General features: G+C 40.8%; 1 protein-coding gene across 5 annotated transcripts in view; it reads right to left on the bottom strand.

Annotated features, from left to right (window-relative positions):
- Positions 1–25119, bottom strand: part of LOC117402952 (protein EFR3 homolog B) — a 214956-nt gene that overhangs the window by 28065 nt on the left and 161772 nt on the right. For 4 of the 5 annotated variants that reach the window (XM_059024327.1, XM_034004675.3, XM_034004674.2 and 1 more), the window contains 6 exons: positions 23641–23772; positions 23082–23149; positions 11750–11877; positions 11132–11223; positions 10644–10692; positions 2508–2614 (listed from right to left, as the gene is read on the bottom strand). In XM_059024327.1, coding sequence (XP_058880310.1) covers positions 2508–2614; positions 10644–10692; positions 11132–11223; positions 11750–11877; positions 23082–23149; positions 23641–23772 — 576 coding nt within the window. The remainder of the gene's footprint in view (positions 1–2507; positions 2615–10643; positions 10693–11131; positions 11224–11749; positions 11878–23081; positions 23150–23640; positions 23773–25119) is intronic. The other variant, XM_034004671.2, reaches the window with a different exon arrangement.

The raw sequence follows: 25119 nt of genomic DNA, 5'->3' as shown, positions 1-25119 counted from the left end.
TGGCCTGCAATATTGCCTTGCGAAAGCTTACATTTTGTATTTGATAGGGAACGTTAAGTTATTATCATAACCCTCGTTCCCTGAAATAGAAATGTAACCATCAAGGTCACTGCATCCCATGATTGCAGCAGTCTTGAAAGAAGAATTATGCCTGCATCACAGGCACTACGTGCAGCTTTAATATATCTTATTCAGGTTATCACAGTCTTTAGGTTAAATACCAATGAGGTAATGGTTACATTTCTATTACAGGGAACCAGGGTTATGATAATAACCTAACGTCAAATTTCAAATTACAATATTTTTTATATTTATATCCCGTGGAGCAGTTGAAACGGCATTACGTTATCTGGGGAGTGGGTGAAAACCGGGCAAAGACAAAACTCCGGGCACTAAAACAGTGTAAACTATACTACAAGATTAATCAGCCTCTATATATTAATAAAGCATTTTATCATTATATGAGTTCATACTTCTTTAATCGTGAGGTATCACTGTTTTAGTGCCCAGTCCAGACAGGTTTGTCTTGGTCCGGGAGTATTTTGACTGATTACAAAATATGACTATAGTGACGGAGTAATCATGTGGTATAGTTTTTAAGATGTTTCACATTGTTTTAGTACCTCATCCGGGCAGTCTTGTCTTGGTTCGAAAGGATTTTAATGTATTCATTTTTAATATGTACACTATAGTGACAGAGTAATCATGTATTTGAAGGGGTTATTTTTTTTATTAATGCAACATTTTTTTTCTTTCAGGAAATGTGGATAATAAATTAGTGAAAATCTGATTGAATAGCACGATAGGACAGGTAATAATACAGAACATAAAGCTGTGCTAACACGTTTTGCATTGTTTAATGCCAAATCTTATTTTTCTCACCCTTGAATTTGTTTTTTGTTTTTCCCTTTCCAAAAAAATTGTCAGCTATTATTATAAATCTCCTTTTCAGTAAAGTTGCCCTTTCTATGCTTTTGAACACTTGGAGCCATCGTCACACCTCGTACGCAAATACTCTGCATCAGTTGGGTGTAGTCTAGTTGCGATTAATTTCATGTTAAATTTATTTAAAATGTATACATTTCTGCAGCCTTGTGATGCAAGCATTTTCCTCTTTTGAATTTCAGACTTGCTCATATAATATATGCAAAACATTTGCAATGCAAGTAGTGTTGCATAAATTCACAAATACCTGTCCCATAATCCCCAAAAAATGTCACCTTCCCCTTGACATGGGGTTCTTTCAAAAGCAAATATTTGAGGTAAGCCTAGTGAAAAACACAGCATTCAAGGGAAGATGTAATACATTTTTTAATCAGACAACTGTTTAATAAATTGTGGTAAAGGACACTCTTTACTGAAATCTTTATTCACAAAGAGGACTGAGTGTTTAAAGTGAACTGTTTTGCACTTCCATTAGTTACACATGTCTCTAATGTGCAGTATGCAAATAACAAACGTGTTTTTTTCAGTTCAAAACAAGATATTGGGTACTACAAAGGTTAAAGAAAGCTCTCAGTGTGCATGCCTTATTCTCAGATAATCTGTTAAACTTGCACTTGCACCAGGGTCATTTCACCTCAGCAGTGTCTTCTGGGTCAAAGCATGTTACTGGCTGAAAGCATGTCAGTCAATAGGGGGAGTGGCTGCTTGGTAAATGACAGGAAAGAAGCCGTTGAAGGGGTGGTGACAATTTTACCCTCCCACATGGAGTACTAAACTGTTTCTTCACGGTCCTAACTAAAATCGGACTGCTAAGCCATTTACCATTCATTAACTAATAGCACCAGGTGTACTACATCCTGGCTGTCTCCCATGGCATTCTGGGGGATGTAGTCCTTTAGCCTCTCTCAGACTACATTTTTCTCTCCTCCTCCCCATAGTCTGCCCTACCTTTGTATATTGAGGGAGAATAGGTGTTATTGTTTGGCAGCGTGGATGGGGTTAAAACCCCATCCCTGTAAACTCGTCTGGAATGTGACCATCTCTGGATTGAATAATTTAGTGTTAATTCGGTGATGGTCACATGTATAAAATCCCAGATTTTCTGTGTTCGAGGTGGGTTATGAAGTAGGAGTCTGTGGGAAGTCAGTGCATGTTAGTCACTGTAAGTACGAAATCAACTGTGTGTTATAAAACAAAGAGCTGTGTTTTGAAATGGGTAAACTGCATAGCGGTCCCATGCTAGTTAGTGGGAAGAAAAGTTTAGCTAAGGCTCCAAGTGGGAGCTAGGCTTTTGTGTTGTGTTTTGTTTATCTGTGTAAATAAAAGTGCACAAAAGTACTAAAACTGCAAGTTCTGTGTCTGTTACAATACATATACATATACACTACAATTTGTGTTTATTTGAGAACTTCACATTTGAGACATATATAACGAACTTAGGTGCCTAACAACATTATGGAATCCATTAACCACTGTGGTTAATGGATGGCAAACAGTAGTGAGTTACCGTGGCCATTACATGGCAATGGATTAGCTAGAATTGAGTACTACGGTATACTCACCCTGGCACCACAGTGGGCAGCTATCTCCTCAAAGGGAGCCTTTTGGAACTTCTCGACAACCTGTCGTCGGCGCTCTCTCTCCTGCTCCTCCATCCCCACACTGTCTACTGAGGGAGAGAGACACAATTACACATAACAGATAGGAGTGTACCGCTCCTAGAAGAAAACTATCAAAGTTTTCTATAAAACATGTAGTTAATATAAATATTTCTTCTTAAACAAAAAAAGACGCCTGGATCAGCATTAACCCCTTGACTACTAGTTGGCGTACCTGGCATGTATTTGAAAACGTTACTAAAAAGCAACAAATAAACATGCGATTGATAATCATAGCAAGTCGACATTGCGCAGCTGTTTCTCAAGGACCTGTGACAAAGAGCGAATTAATCTGAATCAACAATCTCCTTCTTGACCTGTGAGAGCACTGTACAGCATGAATTGCGTTCCCCGTACTGAATGTTTCGGCAGTTCATTCCGGGGGTAGTCGGAAGCCGGCCATTCAGGTAACGGATGGCGTCACGTTACAGGAGTCCCCGCCCTAGTACGGTAAGCAAAGTTTCATTCATGAATTGGAGGAGACGTGATTGAACTAGCTATCAGAGGGGGCGGGGCTGAGGGTACTTTAGGGAGACGTGACGCCATAATCGGTTCCTTTTTTTGTGGTTGATGGGAGGAAACGAGAACTGTTTTGAAGGAGAGTTAAGTGTTTTGTTTGTTTTGCAACCGTGTGTGTTTTGTCTTTGTCAGACTGATTAAGTATGGGTCTGGGAGCTGCAGCCTGAGGCCAGCGATTCACAGGGACTTCACTGCACCTGCACTTAACCAGAATCACTGTATCCAGCACCGCACCTGCACCCAAGCACGCGCTGTCCGGAGACGTGTCTGTGTTTGTGTTGTGTTTGTGTTTTTGGAATTATTATTTCGGGACTGCAACCCCTTGTTTTGGCGCTGGCAATACCCATTGCTGGGTAGAGCCAGCTTTTTAAACCCGTTTGGCGCTGGCAATACCCATTGCTGGGTAAAGCCAGTTTTATCATTTAAATACTGGTCAAGGAAAATAAAATAACTTGTACCGTGAACTTTGTGTTTGTCTTTGTCTGGAGGTCCTGTTCCAGGACCAAGAACGACTGGGAAAAGAAAAACAAAAGAACCTAAAGAAAAGAAAAGAAAAAATATCGATAGCGGGGAAACCTTGGTCAGACCCCATAAGTATATAGCAAGTAGGCTGAGGGAGTGGTCCAGTGTAGGATGGTGACCCGGGCCGTGAGGGTATTCAGGCCACGGACAACAGCACCCTCTGCGGGCTAAACTATGAAAAAACAAAAGTAATAAATAAAAATGGGCATCTGTGCGGTGTTGTCAAATACACTTCCGTCTCCCGTGTCAGTGAATACCCACACCCTTCCACAGACTGTGTATGAGGTTTCTTTGATAACAGTTGAGAAGCTGGAAGCTTTAATCAGTTCATACGTCAGGAAATGGTTGGGAGCTCCACGCTGCCTCGGCAGAGTGGGACTTTACGGTAAAGGAATACGGCAGCTACCAGCCTCTGCTCTAACCGAGGGGTTTAAGTAGACCAAGGTCCGACTAGAAATTACATTAGTAGATTCACGTGACAAATGAGTAAGGGAGGCAGCACCTGTGTTGAAAACTGGAAGCGGCAAAGAAAGCCGTGGAAGATGCAACAGCTGCCCTTAGAATTGGTGATATTATGGGTCAAGTTCATCATGGAAGAGGGGGTCTCAGTTCAGCTCCTCCTACATGGCACAAGACAACCCCAGCTCAACGGAGGAAGCTGGTAGTCAACGACGTCCAAATGCAGGAGGAGAGGATGAGGTGTGTAAAGGCCGTTTCCCAGGCCAAGCAGGGAGAATGAATGAGATGGGAGAGTGTGAAACAAGGCAAGATCGGCTGACAAGACATTTGGACAGTGGAACAGAGCAGGATCAGTTTCCTCATGAGATCAACATATGATGTTCTCCCATCACCACAGAATCTAAACCTCTGGGTGGGTGAGGATCCCTCATGATCTTTGTGTTCGTCACCTGCAACATTAAGGCACATTTTGACAGGATGTAAGGTGGGTCTTAGCCAAGGACGGTTTACTTGGCGCAATGACCAGGTGCTGCGATGTTTGGCCTTAGCATTGGAAGACAAGCGTAACATGACCAGTAAGTTGCCACCAGTTCCATCAAAGCATTACACACAAAAGACAAAATTCCTCCATCCAGGAGAGCAACCACCAAGAAAAGGTGTTAAAACCAATCCTCGCCCAGGACAACTGGAAGCTGCTAGAGACATTGTTGGTCAACGGCTTATTTTTCCACCTGAGATTGCCACCACTAACCTTCGACCAGATATTGTCTTGTGGTCTGGATCAGCACATCTTGTTCATCTGGTAGAGTTAATAGTGCCATGGGAGGATGCTGCGGATGAGGTTATGAGAGGAAGAAACTTCGGTATGCCCAACTAGCTGCTGAAGCGGAACAGCGAGGATGGAGAGTCCGGGTTTACCCAGTGGAGGTGGGTTGTCGAGGATTTGTGGCACACTCTTGTGAACAGGCTGGCTGTAGGGGTCAGGCCAGAAAGGAATACACAGACAGGCAGTAGTGGCAGGTGAAACTGAGATGCTGCGGCGCTCAGTGCGTTTAATAAACAAATAAATAAAAGACTTAGACAAAAACAGCACACAGCACTTTAGGCCAAAATAAATAGACAAACAAAACATACTAACACTAAATGAAACAGACACTAACAAACAGGGGACGAATGCTAAACAAACAAGTATCAAGCTGATCTAATTATGGCAACTGTAATTTTATTCTCCCGTTCTCTCGCCTAGAACACCCAAACCCGAGTAAGTGAAACACTGCATCTTTTATGCAGCTGTATCGAGGCTCGATTGCTAATCAATCATTCAATTTAGAATGTCGGTACATCTGCACGTGAACTACTTTGTGCACTTCCCCGTGCTCACATACAAATACCCCTTTTAATCTGCACGTGAAGTGATTGTGCCATCCTCGTGTCTAAATACAATTATATTTTAAATCACTTGTGCTACACAGACCCATTCATATCCCGTGCACCAACATCTATACACCAACATTAACACACCACACGCAACACATAACACAAAACACACACATGGGAGGGGCACACTGCCACAACTCTACAACCCGGTTTCTCAGAGATGTCGGGTTCAGTGGCCAAGAGTTGCATCACACAGTGAAGAACTTATCTGAAGCAGCAGAAAGGTGCAGCAACTGGCTGTGGTTGAGACGGAAAGATTCTGGCTGGGAATCTCAAGCACAATAGAAAGAAAGCAACGCTGATGTACGAGCAAGTAAGCTGGGATGAGCTGAGTGAGGGACAGAGGGGGGTGATGCTGGGATGCCAGAATCACTGTCGAGCCCTCGAGGTGTCGTGGGCTAGTCAACGAAACACAAAAGACAGAAGGTGTCCACTTGAAGACCCCAGAGATGTACCCTACTTAGCTCAATCTGATACGCTGGGGAGACCACACTGTGGTTGATCCCCGGAGCCAGCATCGCAGCCATTGTGTGTGCTGATGCGCTGGGGAGGCAAAATAAGCTGATCCCTGGAGCCAGCATTACACTTCAGCCATCAACACCAGGCAGAAGGATAGCTACATCATCAGATGGAAAGAAACGCAAATGGATGGAGATGCAGATGGATCACATTAGTTTACTGTAAAGCTATGTCTTAGTTGGTGCTTATCTTGGCGAGAGCCAAGTTCAAATCAGCATGAAGTTTTAACATCTTCTCTCATGTAATGGAAAATCATAAACGAAACTTCCCTTTGCAGCAAAGCTTGGACATCGGCACCAGAGAGGCGATGGAAGCCTCAACAGGCAAAGCTGGGTAAGACCTTATACAAACTGTGGGGCCTCGCAGCAACTCCGGCAAAAGGCACTGCTGCTGGATCATAACTTCAAAAGGTTTTCCATTTGCCCCACAACCCGATCAGTACTGCCAGAATGCCTGCTACGGTGGCTTCTGTCCCTTGGCGGAGGAGAGGGGGAGCTCTACGAGTCAGAGGATGAAGAGGAGGATCTAGAGGAGCATGCTTCATAGCTCCTGGTGTAACAGGGAGTGGGGACTGTCTTGGCCACACTGCAGGGGACGAATGGGGCGAGTCTGGATGCTGTTCCGTTGTCAGAGATGCAGAATGGTCCCTAGTGTCATCTTAACAAAATTAGCATTAGTCTTTAACTGCTCCCTCTGCATGCTCCCTTCCCAGGCAGTGGATGCACCTGTTGTGCATCTCCTATGCCGGAATGTTTCTCTTGCAACAGCACAAAGCTGAAATTTTGCAATGTATGATTACAAGAAACAGATAGCAACGCTGACTGGTGCTGAAAACTGAGTGCACAAGAATGGTGCAGAACCACACCAAACAGGGTCCCTGGTACCAATTCTGGTATGAACCAGATGACTGGTACCAACCTTGGTACCTACTTTGGTACCGGCTCTGGTACTGACCAGGTCACTGGTACGGGCTCTGGTACTGACTCTCGTACTGACCAGATCACTGGTATGGGCTCTGGTGGAGGCTCTGGTACCGAGCGGTCACTGGTACCGATTCTGGTTCTGACCAGGTCACTGGTACAGGCTCTGGTTACCAAAGAAGTGCCTTGGCACCGACCGTGGTACAGAACGAGTCACTGGTACAGACCGCGGTACCAAAAACATGACACTGGTACCGGCCCTGCACTAATAACGGCTCTTCACGAGAGTTGGCGTGCAGGTGAAGATCTGAAAGAGCCCCTGGCAACTGCAAGCATGCACTGTTAAACAGACAGGGGTTGCAGATCGCCTGCTAACTAGAAAAAATCTATTAGTCTTCGTTGGCAGTGATGCAAAAGCAGACACAGCAATGGCAAAGAGACACTCGGAATATTCTCTGGTAGAAAAAGATCCTGCCAATTCGACAGCACAGCGTAGCTAAAAAGCTGTCAACACTAGCAATTTTGAAATGAGAGAGAAAAAGTGACAATATCAACTTATTTCCTTAGTTTTAACTAAAAGTCAGAGCTCACTCCTTCCGCAGGCAGGCTGAAAGAAAAATGGCGCTGACCCTTACGCTACAGTCGTATTTATCTCCTGGGGGCGGAGACAACGTCTGATACATAAGGGCTCTTAAAAGAGCTTTGATATAAGTGCTCTGGTAATTCGGGCTATATTCGGTAATGGTTACATTTTGTACTTGAAAGGGAACAGCATTTTTTGAATACATACATTACATAAGTTGTTAACTGTGTTTTTCTTTCTGTGGCCAATAATTAGCTGTATATATGCAAAATTAGACAACATCCTACACTTTGGCCTTGACTTAAGTTTAGTGGCCTCGGTGCCCTCTACAAATTTATTAAACTGACGACCATTTTGGCCTTGCCCTTTTTGTTGCAAATTTAGAACCCTGGAACAATATGCTTTTTTTAAAAAAAAAAAAAACTAGAGACATTCAGTGCGTTTACATGACCATAAGAATTCTGATATCATAAGTCATGTAAACACGGTTTTCGGAAAATGTATCGGAATTTTCCGAAAGTCGGTTTTCGGAAAACAGAACCTAGAAATTTCCGATTAAATTCTGAAAACTAACAAAATGTAGATCATGTAAACACACTTTTCGGAAAACTTATTCCGATAGCGTACTGCACATGTGCAAACTTTGACCTTCATTCCTGCACGTGGTTTTAGAAAACAGAGAAAATAATAATAATCTGTAGTCTGCATTCATCCATTTATCTAGTTAGGGATAAAGTAATACATTTGTTAAAGTCTGTATGTATTTATTAATAGCCCATACTGAAGCAGCAAATATTTTCCGGTTTCAAAATGACGTGAGAATTTAAAATAATGTCTGCAAAAGAAACTGGTAATATAGAACAGGATGAGCTGTTGCAAAGGCTGATTGCACATTGTGGGGAATCTGAATAGAGGTATAGGATAGTAATCTTTGAATTTAAGACCTGACACTTCGATAAAGCACTATATTGGATTGGTCTCTGTTCTATCGCAGAAATGCCAGGTCTTCAAATCGTACTTAGGCTACTACAGTACTTTGCATGCGAAAATATCCTGCGTTTTCCGAAAACTTCAATCCATGTATACAGTTGAATTCTAATAAGATTTTCTATCGTTAATCATGTAATCATGGGACAGCAGTGTGGAGTAGTGGTTAGGGCTCTGGACTCTTGACCAGAGGGTCGTGGGTTCAATCCCAGGTGGGGGACACTGTTGCTGTACCCTTGAGCAAGGTACTTTACCGAGATTGCTCCAGTAAAAACCCTGTATAAATGGGTAACTGTATGTAAAAATAATGTGATATCTTGTAATAATTGTAAGTCGCCCTGGATAAGGGTGTCTGCTAAGAAATAAGTAATAAATAATAATAATAAACACAGAAAAGTGACGTTTTCGGAAAACACTTTGTCATGTAAACGTACTGACTGACATTCTCAGAACTCCTGAATAGATAGACATGTTGTTATTCTTCTTCTATTGCTGCGTATATAGAACATTGGCGGCATTAGGGATGGGTCGGTATACCTGTTTTTCAGTTTACCGCGGTTTAGGTACATTACGGTATTAATACCGTTCCTTTTATTCTAAACCGCAATTATCGTAATTCCTTTATACACCGGTTAACACATTTTTTCAACTGCAAACACGCTTCTTCTAAATCAAGCGATGGTACTTGCAGCCTTAGCAAAGTGTTTTTGTGAACTGATACTGTATTTTGATAATGGTTTTGAAGGAAACTGTCCACGACACAGAATACACGTCTACGGCGCATCTCCGAGATTATGTGCAGCACTGTACAGAACTGCGGAAATCTAACAACATGACCAATGTCTCAAATAAAATGAGCACAGATCCGTGACTGTAGCAGGATAGCCTACTTATTATCAACGTAGTTTTGTTTAAACAAGTTATAACAGTATTGCAATTTTCTTAGGTAAGTGAAGAAATCTTTTTTTACAAACTCCACATGTGTAATAATCATCGACGCTTACTTGTGCAATGTTGTGACGTGTAGCCATCAATCCAATAACACGTTTTAGTATTAAAATACATTCTTTTTTGCTATACATATTTTATTTATCCGGTTGAAACAATAAACAACTAATCTCTGCTCTGTGTTTGTGTTTTAAGCAATAAGACCGATCATTTCCAATTCTATTTACCATCAGCTAAACAAAGTATTTATTTATTTACTTATTTAGGTCTATTTAATTTTATACGTTAAAATGTTTTAACAAACTACAGCACCACTTCATTTTGAGCAAATAATAGATCTTAATGCTGGTAGTATAACATTGAGAGTGTACAACTTTATTATTTTTATTTATTTATTTATTTATTTTAATTCTGATTGTCTTTATAAAAAAGAAACGTACCAAGTCATTTGGCATAGTAAAATACTAAATACCAAATGTTTAAATCATTCCATGAAAGGAAGTGTGATTTGTTGGTTTTATTTTTGTGAATTACAGTAATTTAAGTGATTTACATGAGTCTTTCTTCATTTTTTAAGCCTTTATTTTATAGCTTGCATGATGTACTGTATATCGTGATATTAAGGTCACCACGGTGTTTTATTTAACGGTTATCATACCCTGCAAATTTTATACCGTCCCATCCCTAGGCGGCATTCTATGAAAGCATAACTTACATGTTCATAGGTCATGATTGTACATTACTGTGTGGGAATTACTAATATCTAATTCAAAGCACATTATGATTTTTATCTTGGTATCCAGACAAGCTTTTTAAAAAAAGCTTTAGGTCAGTCCTAAAAACAAAAAAATAGTTCCTCTGACTTGAAGTTTGCAGCATTTTAAGACCAGACCTAGATAAGGCAGGGTAGGCAGTCTGTCAGGGGAATGTGCAGATACTGATAGGTTAAGTAATTTTTTTGTTTAATGTCATTTTAATACACACTTTTGTTAATACACAATTGGAGCTATCAGTGTTCAGATATTAATATCCGTTTCAACATTTAGGGAATGGCTAGAAGTGCATATGCGTTCAAATGTGGCACTCATTGTTTAGGCCAAGCCTGCTCTTAACCTTCCTCTTTGTGGTATTTTCCAAAACACTCACCAATAGCTTTCTTCAGTGTTTCAAATGTAATCTCCTCAGCTGGAGTTCTCTGCAAAGAAACATAGATAAAGAAGTATGTCAGTAAAACCACTGGTGTAAATGTAAACTTAGAGATATCAATATCATCAAAAAGTACTGTAGATCATATTGGCCTAGTACATCTATAGTATTTGTGTAAGAATGTAAATGTGACATATGTTTGTATGGATGAATCCTTCATAAACACATCTTCCATGGGACACAATCATAACCTGAGAACATTTCACACATTTCCTCCATATTTTCAAAATATTCCCTTGAGTGGATTTATTAGCTTGGAAAACGACCAAAGTACTGGAAGACTACAGAACAAACGTGTCATGGATCTAATATGAGCTGGAATTTAGTGTATGTGACTAGAATGTTATAAAATTGTATTTTATAGTGAGAAATATACTGTATGGCATATGTGTGCAGCAGAGTAGATATTTCCAGGCGATCAGTATCACCTCCTCCTTCTCAGGACTGTTCCTGGACTCCACCTCAACTTGCAGGGAGATGGTCTCTCCGATACTCTTTCTCTTTGACAGACGGTCCTCTTCTAGACAATAGAAGACAAGGAGGCACGATAAAGATTTGGACACACACACACACACCCACACACACTCATACACACAGATACAGAATTCTACAACCCTTAATGTTCAGGCAGAAAATCAACAGTAGACCATGGGGAAGAGGATAGTCAGTACCTTGCTTCATTGATTAACAGACACCAGGGGCCATATTCAAAACAAAACATTGATAATACAAAGCTTCAAATACCATAAATAACTCAGGAGTTTAAATGAACAGCTCCTACATGCACCTTACTTGTCTGTAAAAGTAGCAGACAATTGCTTGTGTAACTGTTTTTCCTTCTACAAAAATGGTGCACATTTAACACTGGGCTAAATGTTTTATGAATACGGCCAGAGATAAGACAAAGACAGATGTTTTAGTAAATGCATTCCTAACTTTAAAGTTTGTGTGATTTTTTTTCTCTAACTAGTAAAACCTCTAAATTGGCAAAAAGAAGTACCCACAGCCTCCTACTCACACTTGTGCCGAGTAGAATTCTTGCCTACCTGTAAGCTGGGGTATGTATGGGGTAGCCAGCCTGTCTGCATTGTAGCCACTGCCTCCAAGCACCTCACTGATTTTGCTTTGCAGAAACAACACTTCTCCCTCAAGCTTCTCCAGAGTCTTGGGAACACTGAGAGATGGACCAAACACAACTGAAATTAATACTCAGCATGCAGAGTGATGAGCTCGTTAGTTGGCCATTTTGCTGCTGTCTGAATGGCCAACATGGGGAAAAAACATTCCCATTACTTTGTTTAGGCTCATAAATGCAGTTTTAACATGAAAATTATTTTAAGCATGTCTCCTCAGAGATTGTAATCAAAATATTCCCATCGAACATTACCTGATTGAAGGTATGTTTAGCCTAGCCCTCCTGATTGCTTAGGGGTCAATTTGCATGTGACCAAGGTGGCTCTGCTTGGGGTCAGGAAAACAGTGAGTCATAGGAAGAAACATTGCGCAGTCATGCTTGATGAGAATATTTTGCTTACAATTTCTGAGGAGAGGTGCTTTGAATAATTTTCATGCATATACCGTATTCCTTCGAATTTAAGTTGCACTTTTTAAAACAAAATTTTCTTCACAAATGGCCTGCATCTTAAATTTGAGTATAGTAATGCGCATTTTAAAAATCACCAACAAAAGACGTGACTGCCTGAGTACACAAAAAGCAACGTGACTGACTGCCCGAGAAAAGGCGAACAAAAACGATATTACCGGATCTCAAATCATTGATGACATATAGGCAGCCTTTTTCAAAGACGTTAGGAATTCGAAGACAAGCTTTTACAATTTCAGCGTTTCGTTATTAGACTCCGTTCTAACAAACAGTTCCAGCTTGTACAGATCGGAAATGCTGATCAGACCCCTGTATTTTTCTACTTGCTAAGCAATACCACAGTTCACAAAAAGGAAGAAAAACAAGTGCGAGTAATCACGACTAGAAATGAGCAGCAGCACATAATGTTCTGTGTCACAGCAGACAGCTGCAAACTGTCTCCATACGTCATCATTTAGGTTGTATTTTTGTAAATGCATCTTTATTTGAGGTATTATTTTTTCCTCAAATTGAGGGTGGGAAATTTGGGCTGCGTCTTAAATTCAGGGCATCCTAAATTCAAAGAAATACGGTATGAGCCTAAATAAATTATTAAGTACTAGGAATATTAAACAAAACGAAGGTAAGCTCTGTTTTGTTAAACTTCCACACCTATAAATATTCACTTTAAGTCATTGAGCTGACAGGTATAAATGTTATTTCTTTAACTGCCCCCATATATTGTCTCAAATTATTTTTTTTACAAGAACACACATCTCCTCAAGACAGATGTCGTCCTGCAATTCAATTAGGGAACATTTTTCCATAGTGGTGAATTGGGTGTGTGACAACTGTATAATGGTATGTACCCACTGAAACATCAACTAACTGTGGGGACACCTTCAGTAGACCTTCCCCTGAACATTGATAAGCTTTTTATTACCCCTTTTATTTAAGTTTCCCCCAATTTTTTGTGCCAGTATCCACGATCTCCATATCTCCAGGTAATAGGATCTTTGTGAAAATTAGCAATCATATTAGTCTGGTAAGAGATCTTTTTTTGTGTTCGTCTTACTACTGCAATATGTACAATGATTCAAACAGAAGTTTCAATATTTTCTTTTAGCCTTAATAGTGAATATTTAGCCAAATAAACTACCGGGATGACAAACTGTAAACTAGTTAGACTTTCTTTTTTAGCCAGGACACCAAGCACAGCTGGGTTTGTGACAATTTCAATACTAATATTACTGTGGGGAAAAAAATTCAAGTTTTGACAGAATCTTATTTAAGTTAAACTATTTGTTGCACCTTCAAGAACAGAATCAACATTGTAAAAATTGTAAAGACATTTTCTTTCTGCTTTTAAAATTTCTGTGTGGAATACATATACAAGATTACCAATTGAAAGGTTACATAATTGTGGAAAGGAAGCAGCAGCATAGTTTATAGATCCCATTGCAAACCCAAAAATTGAGACCTTAAAAACTCAGTTATAGAAGCCGGAAGAAAATGCATACATGGAGAATATCTCCATAACCACAGAGTGTCTAAGATGTATTCTTTACTAGAGAGTTTTCGTGTATTGCGCTCACGTGCACTCAACACAGCAGCTTGTAAAGTAAGGGATAACACACGACAGGGCGTGCGTTGTGTTGCATTAACATATGGTTGTAATTGGGATGGAGGCACAAAGTGAACAAAATTGATACAATTTAAAAAACTTTTTTTTTAAAAAAAACAACAATTTTATGTCCTTCCACTCTGGAGAAAAAATAGTCCCTCAAACAAGGTTCTATTTGTTGTAAACATTAAACTGGAAGTTTAACGTTTCCATTTATTGTAATTAATTCAAATGAATGAAGCCTCTGTGCTGGTCTCAATCGCTTCATAAACAGAGCTGACATAACCTGCAATGTCTGCCTTGTTAGTGACCAAGCATTTAAAAATGCCAATCATTTATTTTTGTTGATAAAGAAGATATACAGAAAACATAGCAAAGACAAAGTTCACTATCCACGCATTACAAAAATACATTATTGGCATTTTTAAATGCTTGCACTAACAGGCTATCTTTGTAGTTTATGTCAGCACTGTTTATGGAGTGACTGAGACTAGCACGGTTAACATAACAAAATTGAGTACTCTTGACCAGGCGAATTACGCACTAAAGCATATAATCTTTTTTTTTTCCTCTCGTTAAATTCATTATGAAAAGTAAACTGGAACTGTTCTTTAAAACTCCAATTTTAAAATAACTTCTCACAGAAACATGCCTACCCATCTGTGACAGAAAGACAATGATTCTTGGTGGTAAATCTCCCTCTCGACCTGTTAGGGCGCTAAGTAACGGGAACAGAGTACTCTGGACTGTTTGGCCTGACACTTCGTTCCGAGGGTTAAAAGGAAGTCGGTCATGTAGAAAAGAGACAGAGCTTTTGTACAGGGCAGCAGTGTGGAGTAGTGGTTAGGGCTCTGGACTTGACCGGAGGGTTGTGGGTTCAATCCCAGGTGGGGGACACTGCTGCTGTACCCTTGAGCAAGGTACTTTACCTAGATTGCTCCAGTAAAAACCCAACTGTATAAATGGATAATTGTATGTAAAAACATAGTGATATCTGTATAATGTGAAATAATGTATAATGTGATATCTTGTAATAACTGTAATAATTGTAAGTCGCCCTGGATAAGGGTGTCTGCTAAGAAATTAATAATAATAATAATAATAATAATAATAATAATAATAATAATAATACACTAACTCATGGACCCGGAGGGGAAATGATGTGGCAGCTGCAGATCATAAAAAGCAGCTGCAATCGTTTACTAAAGGGTCATGAGTGACGGTATAAATAGGGGTCGAAGCAATGTTATCTATTCCTTCGTTTTGGTTGTGTCATTTACCTGGAAGGACCTGTACTGTTGATGAAATAATCGTGAGTGTTTGTTTGTACTGTCTATTGTTGAGTGTATTCACTAGACGGTTAACACGTTCCGGAGCTGTCACCAGAGGCCAGCACAAACCCGGAACGGCACTTCATTTGTACCACTGTAAAGTTGTATTGCACCACAATCACTAATTCACGCACTAACCAGACTTGTGTATGTGTTTTGTGTTTTGTGTTTAATGTGGGGATACAAGAACGGGACTATTATTTCAGGACCAGCTTGGGGGATTATAAATGTAAGTAATACACTCCGCTGTATTACTTACCATCCTTATTATTTCCTGTTTATTTCGCTATCAGGCACTGGACAAAAACAACTAATAAAAACAAACCTTTTCATCTGGATTACAATTGTCTGTCTGTTTTTTAATCACCTGCACCTGTACACTATTAACCACTTTGCCACACCATCACATTAAAATAAAAAAGTCTACCGTTATTCTTATTATAGTGATTTTTTTTTAAATGTGCTTATTTTTCAGTAAGCTATACTCTTTATTGTGTGGTCCGCCAAGACAAAAAAAAATTCATGTGGTCCGCTAACAAAAAAGTTTGAGAGTCTATTACCTTTAGGCAGATCTGCCACTCGTGGGGGAGTCATGTCCCTGCTGAGTGAATCTGCGATATTGTTTTCGCATCCGGGTAAATAGGTTGCATGGATTGTAAAGTCCTGTGTTCTGCACCAATTCCAGATCTTCATGGATAGGAGGCAACGGTCCCAAGACTTTGTGCCCTCTTGGTGGTTGATGTATTTTACTGCCGTGGTGTTCTCAGTAAAAATCTTTATTTCGCTTCCTCTTAAAACTGGGCTGAAGTGTCAGTGCTAAAAAGATTGCCAGGAGCTCCAGATGATTTATGTGGCGGTATCTCTGTCCTGGTGTCCAGGTACCCTGAACCTACACCGCCGACAAGTATGCTCCCCACCCTCTCAGGAAGGCATCTGAAGACAAAGTGAAGGGGGATTAAGAGATACTCACCTGGGGTGAAAGTCACCATCAACTGCTTTCTGTTGCAGCTCCCGGGATGACCTTGATGTGAAGGGAATTTGGAAGGGAGGGGTTGAAGAAAGGAGACATCTTTGAGTATGTGCCATGTGTCCTAAAAACTGCTGGAACAGCAGCGCTGTTGGTCTGGCTCCTATTTTGAAGAGACTTGCCAGTTAACTAAATTGTGGTCACCCTCTTCTCTGTGAGGTACACTCTTCGTTAGTGAATTGAACTGGGACCCCAGAAAAACAAGAGATTGAGCTGGGGCAAGTGATGATTTTTCTTGATTGACCAGTAAGCCCAGGTTTTGAAAAAGTTGAAGAGTCTTGTCCCTGTGTTCTAAGGCTTTTTCCTTGGAGGGAGCTCTCAATAACCAATCGTCTAGATAGGGTAGATGTGAATGCCCATACCTCCAAGATGTGCTGCCACCTCTGTTATCACCTTGGTGAACACCTTGGGGGCTGTGGAAATCCCGAAAGGGACCACTCAGAACTGGGACTGATGGTCCTGGATGGAAAAACAGATCTATATCCGTTAGCTGTTGTGTATAGGGAGATGAAATGGTAATGGTGGCTACCATTTTGAACCTTTCTGACAGGATGTACTTATTATTATTATTATTATTATTATTATTATTATTATTATTATTATTATTATTATTAGTTATTTCTTAGCAGACGCCCTTATCCAGGGCGACTTACAATCGCAAGCAAATACAAATACATTCAAGTGTTTACAATACAAGTCATACAATAAGAGCAAGAAATACAATAATTTTTTTTCAAGTGTGACAAACCACAATTCAATAATACAGCAGATAATAGTGAAAGTTACATCAGGATATGATTAAATAGTGATAGTTACATCAGGATATGATTAAGTACACAATACTACAGGTTAAACACTTGGCAGATTACAATATTCTGAAGTACAGGATTAAATGTAGTAAAATAGGGGGCAGATAAGAGCAAAATAAAGCATATTTAAATGAAGGGTGTAGTGTCCCAGGATACAACAGAGGAGTTCTACAGGTGCTGTTTGAAGAGGTGAGTCTTAAGGAGGCGCCGGAATGTGGTCAGGGACTGGGCAGTCCTGACATCTGTAGGAAGGTCGTTCCACCACTGCGGAGCAAGGGTGGAGAAGGAGCGGGCTCTGGAGGCAGGGGAGCCTGGCGGAGGTAGAGCCAGTCTTCTAGTGCAGGCGGAGCGGAGAGGTCGAGTGGGGGTGTAGGGAGAGATGAGGGTCTGGAGGTAGCTGGGTGCAGTCTGGTCAAGGCATCTCTAGGCTAGTACAAGAGTCTTGAACTGGATGCGAGCGGTGATCGGGAGCCAGTGGAGTGAGCGGAGTAGCGTGGGCGAAGCGAGGCAGAGAGAACACCAGGCGGGCAGCAGAGTTCTGGATGAGCTGGAGCGGACGGGTGGCGGACGCAGGGAGGCCAGCCAGGAGGGAGTTGCAGTAGTCTAGGCGGGAGAGTATCAGGGCCTGGACCAGGAGCTGGGTAGCATAGTTGGTGAGGAAGGGTCGGATTCTTCGGATGTTGCTCAGGAAGAATCGGCAAGTGCGTGCCAGAGTGGAGATGTGCTGGGAATTATTCAGACCTCTGAGGTCTAGAATAGGTCTGAATTTCCCATTCTTTTTCTGAATTAAAAAGTATTTTGAGTAATAGCCCTGCCCTTGAGAAGATGAGGGGACCTGTTCTATGGCACGGGAAAGGAGCATGGATTTGACTTCTTGTTGTATTTTGGCCATGACCAGTCCATCACTATTTTGATGATGCCGGTTACTGGAGGATGAGGTTGGAATGGTATTTTGTAACTATTGTATGATCCCGAGGACCCAGAGATTGGATGTTATGTTTTGCCAGCTTGTTAAAAAATGAGAAACCCTCCCCCCTACTGGCAGACATAAGGGGGGAAAAGGCACTGGATGGTAAGTGTCAGGAAGTAGTAGAGGGCTTACCTCCTTCTCTGAAATGGCCACGTAAGGATCTGTAGGGCCTGGCTCTTTGATCATGACTCCCAAATGAGGAATGTTGTCTATTGAAAGAGCCTCTCCTAAATGGTGCGCCTCTCCTTCCTGTTGAACAGGATTGAATAGACTGTCTCGCTTCCTTCATCTGGGACAGAGCTTCCCTGAGTCCTGTGCCAAAGAGCAAGTCCCCCTAAAAAGGGTAGCTCCAGTATATTGGTCTGAGTATCTGGAGTTAGTGTTGATATCTTCATCTGGATACACATCTGAGCAGCCACTGCACTTGCCACAGCCCTGGTGCTGGTGTCAATAACATAACAGCCAACCTGAAGTTGTATCGTAGCAACATTATTGCCTTCTTCCGCTAACTGCATGGCCAGTTCAATATTCTCTGGGGTAGGTGACTGTAGGGCAGCAGACAACTAACCCCATAGCCTATGTTGGTATTTTGCAGCATACACTTGGTAAATGCTGACTCCCATACCACATGTTGAGGCTATGTAGCTCCCTCTCAGGAAGGTGTCCACCTTGTCTGCACGATCTGATGCTGCGTTTCTGGAAGATGTAGCCGCCCCAGGTGTAGCTAGGATGGTATCTAGCATAGGTGGTCTGAACAGATGATCTTTATGTCCGGCTGGCACTCTGTATAATTTATCTACTCTTTGGAGGCATGCTCTAGCAGATGCAGATCTCTCCCATATAGCCTCAATGGGCTTCCAGACAGCCTCATCGAAGGGGAACACTTCAAAGGCTTTTTTGTCCCTTGCATCAATGATGCTCAGGAAAACATCCTGCTTTGTAGTGGTCTGGATATTTATATTGAGAGAGGATGAAATCCTCCTCAAAACAGCATCAGCATTTGTATATACAGTATATTGGTGCAGGAAACTGCATACTCCTCTGCGTCCTCGTCAGGGGCAGAGCTGATGAAGTCATCCCCCACCAGGTTGGCCATCTCCACAGAGTAATGCTGACTGTACACCTCTATCGACGTTTGAGTACCAGACCCCGCTGCATATGTTACAGGCTGTGGAAGTTGAGCCTGTATAAGATTTTTAAATTCTCCCATCCACTAGAAGAACTTCTCTCTGGTCATAGGAGGCATTGTGCCCTGTGAAGGAGATGGCTGCGCCGCTCTGGTTGAAGTCTCCACAGTGGCTGCAGCTGGCTTTGGGCTGCCAGGTCTTTTTGTAGTCCTCGAGGAGGATGCAGCACGGAGTCTATCAGATCGCTGAGGCACTGACGATGGAGCTCTTCCCTTCTGTGTTGGAGTAATATACATTAGACAGAAATCCCTACTGCAAGACGGTTATAGTGGAGAACAACACAACGTATAAACAGAGGGCATGGAGAAGAGTAAAGATTTTGTTTTAAAGAAAAAGAAAAAAAAATAGCTGTCAAAGCAAAACGGAAGACAGATTACTATTACTTTTTCTCTTTTCCTTTCAAAACAAACAAACAAAAAAAAACGCACAAATGTGAACGCCAATACTGAGTCTGTACCCAAGCAATTGCAAGAGAAATCTGGACAACAATGCTCAATTGGAGGGGGGTGGTTATGTGGGGAAGGATACCTAATTTGGTGCCAAAGAGGATATAGATCTGTTTGTTCTCCTGACCCAAGCAAAATGGAGACCGGGAGTTCACTCTGTACACTCTGTGTGAAGTTCATTAGACGAGGTAAGAAATAATATTTGTATATATTAATTTTAATTTATACTGTCAGATGACAAGATTAAGAAACCAGACTGCATCAATTATGTCTGCACAGAGAGGTATTTTTTGATTGATTAAAACATTATCATCATCATTATTTTGCAAAACATTTCTGTGAAATTGATACATAGGGCCTGGGATGGGGTACTCCTCACCCCTGTGCATATTGTTTTGTATTTGTTGTTTTATTATGTTTGGCAGGATGAGCGAGGTGCCGTCCGCCATTGTTTGTTATTGTTTCGTATTTTAATACCTCGTGAGAATGCATGACTGTCAGCTAGTAATTATTGAATTAGCTGACAGTCACACATATTTATTAAACTCGTGCAGACCATGGCCGAGGGGTTAACAAGATAATTAATAGCCAGTTAATCCCTTGGTCATAATGTAAAGACCTGCAGCTTTGGCTCCACAGAGAGTGTTCAGGAGTGGAGAACGAGAGTAAGAGCGAGAGAGAGGAGGTACAATAATAATTAGAAGAAAACAATTGCTACTCATGCTGGAACAACCAGCACGATACTTGTTATAATGATTGTTTGTTTGTTTGTGTAGGCCCTCGTGCCTGTTGTTTTGTCAACGTTTGTCTAAACCTTTTTATTCTAAAATAAACACACCACAGTGCTTTTCATACCCCAATCTGTTATTGTTGTGTGAGCTGCTTCTTCAGGGTGTAGCGGACAGTGCAGTCAAGTCAGGTTTATTGCTGGATATTAATATGCACTGTTTAAACTTGTTTGAGAAAGTTGCATGTTGAGTTTTTTCTCTTCTCCCATCTCTTGGTCAAGTGAGACAGATGCAACTTTGTGAAGCTGAGTTGTAAACATTCCTTTGTGTAATCATGAACTGAAATCTGCACATTGACGCAGGTCTCTTCCCCCCTCAAGAAAGCAGAGGGGGGGTGGAGCGGAACTTTGGTTGAACTGTCAATCACAAGAGTGGCCCAGAGACAAACCAACCAGTGTTTAAGCATGTTGTGATTTTTATTGTAATGCATGCTGATGTATTTAAATAAGCATCCAGCTCAGAATAATCAGATGAGATGTATTTGCATGGTATTTACTAAGGGACGTTACCCCCACTGCATGATTCCTAGTCATCAATAAGTATGCAGGCACGATTTCAATCAATTAATCAACATGTTACTTAATGTATTTTATAGTACAGAAATAGGCAGCTATAACTATAACTAGAAGCAGCTTTCCTAGAACACTTGACAAAAAACTCAATATAACAAATGTAATATAAATGGAGGAAATAGAAGAGTATTTTATTTCAATGGAAATCTCAAACAGTAAAAAAAGATACTGACAGGCTGTGAAAATGTGAAATAGTAAAGAGTACCACTATGAAATGTACCTTTTCATGACTTCTGTCCGGACACTTGGCACTTCTTTTCTGGCACATTTAATAACAATGATCATTACGTGTTCTAATTCTGCAACTTTTCCACATAATGCCTGTTGATGCACAGTCCAGTGAAAGATTGGTACTTCTGCATTTCTTTCTTTAATTTTTTCCAGCACTCTGCTAGCCAGTCCACTCTTTTGTCCAATCATATATGGTGCACCCTCTGTTGTAATCCCAGTTAGTTTCTTCCAAAGTAATTCTACACTTTCCATGGCTTCATTGAAGCTAAAAAAAGGCCTTTCCTGTGGTTGTGTTGTTCATTGCATCCACAGCACTTTCATTTTTTCTTATTTTCAGAAAGACTCTGAAAATAAGAAAACTCAAAATAAGTTGCTTGTGTAACGTGTCATAGTGATGCTGTATGTTATAATCTTTCAGAACTGTTGCACTGCAAATCAGACATATTGCCTTGTTGTCACAATTATTAATTGAACAAATAATCATCTGGCTAACGATTTTGGAATCTTCTGTGACATCAACTACTTTTTGGCTACTGATTTTAAATTTTACACAAAGTAAAATAAATAGTTTAAATAAGCCTTCACTTCGCTATCCTAATCAAAATTATGTGTGCTGTGCACCATTTGATTGGCTATTTTACTACCTCTGTGAGCTGTGATTGGCTTAATGGGAATGTCACTCATGTTGAACACGCATGTTATATTAATGAGACGGGTTGTTTTAAAGAAGAATTCCAAAGCAATACAGTACATCAATGCTAAAAATTGCCCCTCAGGCTGTACGTTGGACAACCCCGCTTTAGAGTATTAACTATTTATTTTAAACTATGTCATTCAGCTTTCACTACAGTCTATTTAATAAACTGCAATTTATAACAAAAAAGCCCTGCTGAAGCTCACAGGGAATTATATTAAATTTCCCACAGAGGACAGGTTTACAGAATGTGTGCTATTGATTGTACTCACATAGCACTGTCACCCACGATCCATGGAGCTTGCGCTGCAGGGCGGCAATGTTGACAAGGAAGAGAATTGAGGCTACGTCTCATCAAACAGTATTTCTCGAGTAAGCAGAACAAAAAGAAAAATATACCTGTGGCAGGGCAGGGCCCTGCTTGTAAATAGTGTGGTTGATGTATTGCTGGTGGTGGTTGGCAGGGATGTGGTTAATTCCTATCCCTTTCAAAAACATGTGAAAATGTGGTTGGAGCCTTCATTGAATGATTAATCAGCCACATGGTATTTAAGAAGGGGAAACAGCCACATGGTATTTAAGGAGGGGAACATCCTTTTTTTTTAAAGTTGGTGTTTGGGCAAGTGTAACCTGTGGGTTAAAATTGTGTATTATTCGGTGGTAGTCAGTGAAGGCGAATGCCCAGTCTGACAGCACTGTTAGTATTTATTATTGTTTTGCTTAAACCTTTTATTTTGGCCCTTGTGCTAGTTACTTTGTTCCTGTGTTTTTGCTTATAATTTTTATTTGTGAAAAAAATACACTTTGGCAGTTCTTCAGCTCTGAGTCTACATCCTACCCCCTGACCACCTTAGACACCCAGCTATCCTGTCACAATGCCATTGCACAACATTACTTTTTTTTTTTTTTTTTTTTTTTTACATCGGACAAGGAATACATGTTAAAATTAAAAGGTAAGGAGTGCAGTAATAATAATAATAATAATAATAATAATAATAATAATAATAATAATAATAGTAAATGGGGCAGTAAATTTAGATTTATCGCTCACTACTTTATGTGTGCGCTAACTCCAAATTTAGTGCCCTGTTGTAAATGGGGCCCATAATCTCAATACCTGTGTTTCTCTATGAACACATCCTCTGGCAACAAATAGGGGACTTCCTTCTGACGCATCTCAATAACCTGTAGGCCAGAATGAACAAAATGATAGAGTTTCACATAAATAAGTTCTGCAATACTGTGGCGCCCTACATATACACACACACACACACACACATACATATATATATGGAGGCCTGAGCAAATTGTATGGTAAAGAAACATGTGGCTGGAGTGGAGTAAACTGGGGCCTTGACTGGTGGGTCAACTGCCACAGGTACTAATACTGTTTCTGTTTCGATCATTAAAATAAGCACAAATTAATTCAGTGACTTAGTTTCCTAGAAATATTCTGATAAAGTCTGATAAAATTAGAAACATTATAAACTGATTGTTTTGTGAACTCAATTCCCTCCAGTGTCTAAGATCTTATGTTTCCCATTTACTCGAAGCATACTGTGATTCAAATTGTTCACTCGATACATATTTTAAATACTTTCTGCATGCAATTGTGGTGTCCTAGTTAACATTTATTGTCAAATGATGTAGGTTCTGAATTGCTTTAAACTGCTCACCTCGTGGATGTGCTGGCAGAAGGCAGGAACAGTGGTTAGCTGGCTGATCAGGTTCAGGTAGGCGGCAGAGAGAGCGTGAACAGCACAGCGGTTAAACACTGGCAGGCCCTCGTCATTCATCAGGGCCAGCTCCTGGGGAGGAAATGATCTGACTGTATGAAAAAGTCTGAAAACAGTGAATTCAACATCATTCTCAGCTTAAATCAGATGCACCTGACTAACACAGGCAGAGAGACAGAGAGTCATATTCAGAAAGCATTTACCACTGTGCTAAATTTGCATTCTTTCTTTGACAGAACAAACTGTTACAGAACTAGCAAGAAACAGCTAAGGTGCATGTAGGGGCTCTTAAATGATTTCCCAAGTTATTTATTTGAATCTTTTAAACAGGTTGAAGATTATTTGAAGATTTTTTTTTTATGATAAAAAAATGGTGTTGACTTAGCATGGTGGTAAATGGTTTGTATGGAACAGAGGGTACCTAATGGGTATTTACCTCCTAAAGACCCAAAACCTGAATAAGATATAACAAAGCTGCTCATCTGAGCCTGTGACGCAGTCATGCCCACCACTGAGGGTATAAAGTACTGTGCGCACAGATCTCAGTGTCATTTTTCCTTCAAGACTGCTGCAATCATGGATGCAGCGACCTTGAAGGTTAATGGTTACATTTCTATTTCAGGGAACCAGGGTTATGATAATAACCTAACATTCCCTTTCAAGACCAAATTTTAACCATTACCGAATGGGTCAGTATACCTAAGCCATCGCAAAGGCAAGATTGCTGCACGACCGGAATGCTACAAGGCTAAGCTGAGGCTGGCCTGTGTGTTACCATTCAAAAATTGAGGGAGAAACTCACCTCTTAGCCTGTGTTGTAAGGACTGACTGAGAAGCCGCCCTTAACACTCTAGGGTTTTGAGGATCCAAGACATTAAGTCTGTAGAACCTTACATAGGGAGTAGCCCACACCGCTAAATTGCAAATGTCCTTGTGTGGCAAGGTGCCACGCCCCAGTGTGTATTTTTTGTGTTTTATGCTGTGTGTATGTATTGGTGCACGGTTACGTAGCACAGTTGATTTAACATGTATATTTGTATTTAGGCACAGGGAGTGCATAATTAGTCCATGTGCAGACTGTACCGAGATTCAAGTGAATGATTAGCAATCGAGTCTCGGCACAGCTGCATAAAAGAGTGAGTGCTTTTACGCACACAGGGTTAGTGTGTTTGGTGAGGAGAGAACGATAGTCGGGAGGACTGTTTTGTGTCCTGCATTTACTGTTTTTGTGTTTTGTGACTGGAAGATGAGTGGTACTACTGAGAGTACTGTGGTAAGGAGAACCACCACCAGTGGAAAGACTGCCCAGAGGTCCAAGATTGGTGTGGGCTATGTACACTGCACGGCCATGTATGGCAGAAGTGCCCGCAGCCCAATGGATTCCCCTGGGAGCTGGAGGAAGAGGAATAACTGCCAGTT

Source organism: Acipenser ruthenus, chromosome 5, assembly GCF_902713425.1.
Source record: "Acipenser ruthenus chromosome 5, fAciRut3.2 maternal haplotype, whole genome shotgun sequence".
Taxonomy (NCBI): domain Eukaryota; kingdom Metazoa; phylum Chordata; class Actinopteri; order Acipenseriformes; family Acipenseridae; genus Acipenser; species Acipenser ruthenus.
This window is presented reverse-complemented; position numbering and strand designations above follow the sequence as displayed.